The sequence below is a fragment of the Diaphorina citri genome, unplaced genomic scaffold, assembly GCF_000475195.1.
Source record: "Diaphorina citri unplaced genomic scaffold, Diaci psyllid genome assembly version 1.1 scaffold2002, whole genome shotgun sequence".
NCBI classification, from domain to species: domain Eukaryota; kingdom Metazoa; phylum Arthropoda; class Insecta; order Hemiptera; family Psyllidae; genus Diaphorina; species Diaphorina citri.
The window spans coordinates 19983-27341 of NW_007379428.1; the positions used below are offsets into that span (position 1 = coordinate 19983).

General features: G+C 36.3%; 1 protein-coding gene across 2 annotated transcripts in view; it reads right to left on the reverse strand.

Moving 5' to 3' along the window:
* LOC103517897 (protein max) overlaps nucleotides 1-7359 on the reverse strand; it is a 30679-nt gene that overhangs the window by 19830 nt on the left and 3490 nt on the right. For both annotated transcript variants that reach the window (XM_026829839.1, XM_008482944.3), the window contains exon 3: nucleotides 5857-5980. In XM_026829839.1, the coding sequence (XP_026685640.1) occupies nucleotides 5857-5980 (124 nt within the window). The remainder of the gene's footprint in view (nucleotides 1-5856; nucleotides 5981-7359) is intronic.

Genomic DNA, 7359 nt, shown 5'->3' on the forward strand with positions numbered 1-7359 from the left:
CTGATCTCACCACTTTTATAGGCCGACATTTTTGGATAGGAACTTGGCCTTTTTTTTCACATTTGTGTTTTTGTGGGGGTTTATTTAACAGGCCCTATTTGTGCAGGTGTATTTTATAATTTAAATTTTTACTATTTTTATTGCCTCAATGTTAAATTTTTATACTAGTGAAATATAAAATGACCATGTATAAATAAATATACCTAATTTTATCGTGTATTGATTTTGAAACGTTCCTGTTTTTTATTTACAACCTCCATTTAAGTTAATATTGAGTTATTTTTAAGCAATGCACTTTCCTTTGAGGAAACTTTCGGAAACGGCACCGGTTCCCTTTTGGAAACTGAACCGGTACCCTTTTGGAAACTGAACCGGTACCCTTTCGGAAACTGAACCGGTTCCCTTTCGGAAACTGAACCAGTACCCTTTCGGAAACTGAACCGGTTCCCTTTCGGAAACTGAACCGGTACCCTTTCGGAAACTGAACCGGTTCCCTTTCGGAAACTGAACCGGTTCCCTTTCGGAAACTGAACCGGTACCCTTTCGGAAACTGAACCGGTTCCCTTTCGGAAACTGAACTGGTACCCTTTCGGAAACTGAACCGGTTCCCTTTCGGTCACACTAAAGACAAAATCATCCAGGTTAAAACTCAAAGCTTATTTCGTTCATTCAAAACGGTACAGGGGGAAATGGTTGTAGCCTGAAGCCAACAAAATGACTAAAATAAAAAATATTGAAATGGAAAGTAAAAACTAAGCTTTATAAATACAAAAAATCCATATTTTATTTGATTAGATTAATGAGAAATTATATAGAGGAAAAGAATATTGTAAATATACACCAGGAAATAATATTACAAACAACATATCAGTAATGAGTTCAATAGAAGGTGTCTAAAATTAACAACTATGTACACATTGCAACAACTGGTCATCCAGTACTTTTTCAACCAAATTGAGGAAAAAATTTCACAATTCTAGGATGGATTTTTCACTAATTGCTTCGTAGGTACCTTGTTTCTTATTTCACCAAACGATTCAATATGTTTGTAAGTAATATTAGATTTCATATTTTCAATGTTGTTTGAAAGTTCGTAGGTACCTTGTTTCTTATTTCACCAAACGATTCAATATGTTTGTAAGTAATATTAGATTTCATATTTTCAATGTTGTTTGAAACAAAGTACTGGATTTTCCCCCACGACAGAAAATGAAAGAAATAAAATAAGTTGAAACTCATCTGAAAAAGTTGAGACTCATTTGAAATATAAAATATTGAACAAATTCACTGTCATTTACTATTCAAATAGTACAAAAATCTAAAATACCCTAAAGGTGTGCTAGTCATAGGGACTTTGAACTAAAAGCGCTAGGGTGGATTTCACCAATATTTTTTTAGCCCCTAGAAGGCCTGTTAAGTTCAATTTGATTTGTATAGGCTTAACAGAGCTGTTAATTTAACAGCCTGTTAGCTGTTAATTTAACAGCCTGTTAATAGGTTTTTTTTTTTTTTTTTTAAGTGAGCTGTGGACATAAATGGAAGTGACCAGAATTTAGAGATTTATGGTGGATTTCACAATGGTGGACTTCTAATGGGAGAATTTTTAATAATCAAAAAAGGAGTTTTTAATGATACAAACGGGAGTTTTTAAAAACTCCTCCTTTTTGGATAGAAAACTACTTTTTGGATTTTCAAAAGCTCCTTTTTGGACGTTTTGGACGATTAAAAATTGGTGAAATCCACCAATAGAGGTAGGTAGGGATACACATTAGAAGGTAAAGTATCTATCTACCAATATTCTTTGCCTCGTGGTTAGTCATCAAACGATAATGAAACCCATTGTTTTAAACAATACGATATACATAAGATACCAAATCACATGTCACCTGATCTATTAATGCATCATGACGTCATTCTAGTCTATGTGGATCTTTCTTGCACAAATTGTAGGGTAAAATATGGCTAAAATTTGTTGTAAAACTGTTCTGGCAATCTTCACTAAAGATTTTTCAAGAGGTTTGATAGAGAGAACTGTAACAAGGGAGGTCTTACACTCGTATTTATGAACAAGAATCAAGAATGATCGTTCTTAGATCAGTCTCAAGTCAAAATTGACCAATCAAATGCCTTGAGACTATGCTTAGCACGAACTTAAGAGCAGGGTACAATATAGCTAAAATTTGTTGTAAAACTGTTCTGGCAATCTTCACTAAAGATTTTTTCAAGAGGTTTGATAGAGAGATCTGTAACAAGGGAGGTCTTACTGTTCCGAAATCGAACACATAAGGAGGACAGGATAGGAGAAAGCCTTATGTTAAGTTCGCCTGATAGCCAGGAGAACGCTTGCTTGGCCTTTGCTATAAAGACAAGTTAATCTCAAGAAAAATTGTACAGCCTTATAGGTACCTTACATGATCATTAGTAATGTCATTACTAATGATGGAATTCCGGATTTTCTGATTTTTCATCATCATTACTTGGACGAAATCGAAGACATAAGGAGGACAGGATAGGAGAAAGCCAGCCGTTAAGTTCGCCTGATAGCCAGGAGAACGCTTGCTAGGCCTTTGCTATAAAGACAAGTTAATCTCAAGAAAAATTGGACAGCCTTATAGGTACCTTGCATGATCATTAGTAATGTCATTACTAATGATGGAATTCCGGATTTTCTGATTTTTCATCATCATTACTTGGAAATAATGACATTACTAATTTATTTTTCAAATACGTATTCCGCAAATGTAATAGAAAGTCGTGTGATGTTCACACCAGATTTTTTCAAGAGGTTTGATAGAGAGAACTGTAACAACTTGTTTAATTTTAATTTTAATTTTAGATTTTCTATTTTGTACTTGTAACATGTAAACAATTTGTTTAGAGTTGAAATACATGAATTGAATTGAATTGAATCTACAAGGGAGGTCTTACCGTTCTGAAATCGAAGACATAAGGAGGACAGGATAGGAGAAAGCCAGCCGTTAAGTTCGCCTGATAGCCAGGAGAACGCTTGCTTGGCCTTTGCTATAAAGACATAACTTGTCTTTATTGCTATAAAGACATAATCTCAAGAAAAATTGGACAGCCTTATAGGTACCTTACATGATTAGTAATGTCATTACTAATGATGGAATTCCGGATTTTCTGATTTTTCATCATCATTGCTTGGAAATAATGACATTACTATAATGACTGTGTAAGGTACCTATTAAGTAGAAAAGAACCATCCGTAAGTGGAAATGCCTTATGGAAGGTTCGTTTCTGCTAAATACTGTCTAATTGTGACGAAATTTTCGATTTAGTGTGCTCACTGCTCTGTAGATTGACCCAACGTAGGTAACACTTATCTCCTTCCTATCTACCTGGTTAGAGAGTTTCGTCTTAGTCATCCATAAGTTTACCGGTAACACTAAGTTAGTTCTCTATTAAGTAGAAAAGAACCATCCGTAAGTGGAAATGCCTTAGAGAAGGTTCGTTTCTGCTAAATACTGTCTAATTGTGACGAAATTTTCGATTTAGTGTGCTCACTGCTCTGTGGATTGACCCACCATAGGTAACACTTATCTCCTTCCTATCTACCTGGTTAGAGAGTTTCGTCTTAGTCATCCATAAGTTTACCGGTAACACTAAGTTAGTTCAAAATGAGAAACAATTAAAAAATAAAAGTAACTCTCAGCATATGACCGGTTGCTAAAACACAGTATTAAGTAGAAAAGAACCATCCATAAGTGGAAAAGGCTTATGGAAGGTTCGTTTCTGCTAAATACTGTCTAATTGTGACGAAATTTTCGATTTAGTGTGCTCACTGCTCTGTGGATTGACCCAACGTAGGTAACACTTATCTCCTTCCTATCTACCTGGTTAGAGAGTTTCGTCTTAGTCATCCATAACTTTACCGGTAACACTAAGTTAGTTCAAAATGAGAAACAATTAAAAAATAAAAGTAACTCTCAGCATATGACCGGTTGCTAAAACACAGCCATAATCATAATATTTTTTAACAGGTAGATCCAAATATCAATAACTCTTATTTACTTTACCATAAATATATTAAAATAAAAAAGTTATCGGTAGTTGGAACGATCAGTTTTTAATTTAATTAGATTTATTAGATAACATTTTTTGCTGATAATGTCTCATTCTTTTTAGACGGAAGGTACTGGTTAACTTCGACCATCCTGAGGGTATGTAAGGTATGTTCCAAGTTAAGCAGTCTCTCAAAACCACTTTGCTGCAATCAACTTTCGTTAAACTTGTGAGAGATTTGGCTGGCACATTATTCTAGCGGTCACTGTACTCGCCTTAAACGCGGGATATCCGGGTTGGGGACCAAAAGTGGGAAGTATTCAAAGGACCGCTATTGTGACGGGATTAATTATATAAACAGGTAGATCCAAATATCAATAACTCTTATTTACTTTACCATAAATATATTAAAAGAAAAAAGTTATCGGTAGTTGGAACGATCAGTTTTTAATTGAATTAGATTTATTGGATAACATTTTTTGCTGATAATGTCTCATTCTTTTTAGACGGAAGGTACTGGTTAACTTCGACCATCCTGAGGGTAAGTTCCAAGTTAAGCAGTCTCTCAAAACCACTTTGCTGCGATCAACTTTCGTTAAACTTGTGAGAGATTTGGCACATTATTACAGCGGTCATTGTACTCGCCTTATACGCGGGATATCCGGGTTGGGGACCAAAAGTTGGAAGTATTCAAAGGACCGCTATTGTGACGGGATATATTATAAGACCCACTCTCCACTCTGTCGTGCGACAAATGAGTGCCTTGGACCATGGGGAACTTTGCACTGATGAAATCCTTGATTTTATACCTACCGTTTTTAAAAATTTCATCTGAAGTTAAGTAACGCTGCTCGTGGTTGGTATTTAGACGAAGGCCGAGTATGGTGTGATCTACTGGTGTAGATTTCCCTGGAAACTGGCGATCATCACTGAAGTTAAGCAACGCTCTGCTTGCTATCTTAATCCCAAGACCGCCACCCTGTCACAGGTTTTCCTTAGAGGAAAACCTTGGAGGAATATCATTGAAGTTGAGCAACGGGTGACACCTTATTTCGGGGTGCATTCTGGCGTTTTTTTTTTTTTTTTTTTTTTTTTTTTTTTTTTTTCTTTTTCGCTATTACTATTGTAATAGTAAAGGGAGGACGGACTAATGAGTATCAAAGAGCCCCTTTATCCTGCCAGAGTATCAAAAACCTCTTCTTCTATAGTTCATCCAGATCAATGTGGCAGCAATGAGTCATCAACCCAAAATGAAGGAACCAATCAGATTGCAGGAAATCCTTACATTGTTGCAATTCAGGTAAAAACCTCTTCTTCTATAGTTCATCCAGATCAATGTGGCAGCAATGAGTCATCAACCCAAAATGAAGGAACCAATCAGATTGCAGGAAATCCTTACATTGTTGCAATTCAGGCAAAGGTCTATTTTTGATAAACTCCCTCTTTAAAAATGCAGAGGTATCTCTAAGTTCAGAGGTTGGATTCCAGAACGGGTAAGGTGGATATCGCCTTACCTGACTTTGATTCACTGTCGGAGGAAGCACTGTGCAATATGCCTTCCCCTTTTAAAGATTCTCTACCATTGCACATGTGACATGTTTGGCAACCATGCCTATTTTTTTGCTGTCACATTGATCTGGACACACTATAGTCTGCTACTTGAAGAAGAAGAAGAAAAAGAAAAAGAAGAAGAAGAAGAAACCTGCTTCTGTTTCGGGATTCGAATCTCCGTATCCACAGGACTTCCTTTACAAAAATCCCACACTGAGGCTTAGGTGAAGAGACAAATAGTCCCAAAAGATTGGTTAAGCTAATACGAATCTACGAACTTACTTTGAGCCTCTAGTATTGCATTTTGTCTCTTCAAATCATCGATGTCCTGCTGATGCGAAGCGTTTTTCCGTCTCATGAATTGAATATAGTCGGCGGCTTTCTTCAGGATCTGTGCACGGCTGGCCTGAGGACAAAAAACGAAACGAAAGTTGGCGTTATTACGAGGGAATAAGTGCAAATAGTGCTTTAGTTAGACTGTCAGCTTAGAACAAATGTTATATGAACAGTTTAAAAGAATAGAATAGAATAGAATATACCCTGCTTATACTGCCAGAATGAGACTGAAAAGTCCCTTTACTCCCGCAGTCTAAGCAAGGTCTCATGTATTTGGTACAATATTTTCAAAAATAAATTACAGCACAGCACAGCAAAAGAAGAGCACAATATCAATTAAAATAATAATAATCTTTGTTGATATAATTTTGTTTACAAAGCAATAATTCATTGGGAGGTTCGTAACTTCGTAGGGATTTTTTTACCGATGTCTCATCATTACGTCACGTCAGAACTCTCGAATGGTTTGTGGTTTGTCCGTTTCTGAGGGACCCTGATACTGCCAACTATCAAGTCTGTCCACTATGGTTGGTGTTATTACGAGGGAATAAGTGCAAATAGTGCTTTAGTTAGACTGTCAGCTTAGAACAAATGTTATACGAACAGTTTTTTTACCGATGTTTCATCGTTACGTCACGTCAGAACTCTCGAATGGTTTGTGGTTTGTCCGTTTCTGAGGGACCCTGATACTGCCAACTATCAAGTCTGTCCACTATCGCACCACAGGGGTTTCCCCAGATCACGTCATACAAGCTGATTTTCCCATTTCCAGCCACGATATTTTCCTGGAAATATATTCTCGCGCCCCCGTACAAACTGAAGACAACTCCAAGATAAACACGAAAACGGTTCCACAAGCGATAACAAACAATTCACAGATAACAAACTGTTTTTTTATGTCAAATTTTCGCATCAAAAATAAAGTTAACCGGGCTATTTTTTGACTGCAAGTTTTTTTGGCCTTATGTTCGTTTATAAAGTTTTTGCAAGTCCTAAGCTGCAAGTTCCTTTCTAAAGTTTGGTACATCTTGTTGTTTACTACCAAGTTTATAAAGTTGGCTGAGAAGATATTAAGAGATCTAGAATTGGACAATTAATTACCTATCAACAACAAAATTGTGAGAATTTGAAATTGGAAAAGCAGATTGTATCGTAAAAACTGCAGTTGATTTGAGATTTTTTGAGAAGTGCTTTCAAGACCGATTAATTTGTCAGAACTGTTTGTTACATCTAGTTAATTGAAACAAGTGTGGGATTCAAAGAAGAACCGGGCCTATTGGAAAAAGAATATTTGCTGAGTTGAATTTTCAAGAACTGATTACTAACAACGCAGCATAAGGTAAGACAAGGTTTTGAAAGAAATATTGGTATTGGTACCTACTCGTTCAGAAGCCACCACAAAAAGGAGCCGTCACAAATGAGCAGTGACCAGTGTTATTACAGGGTTAG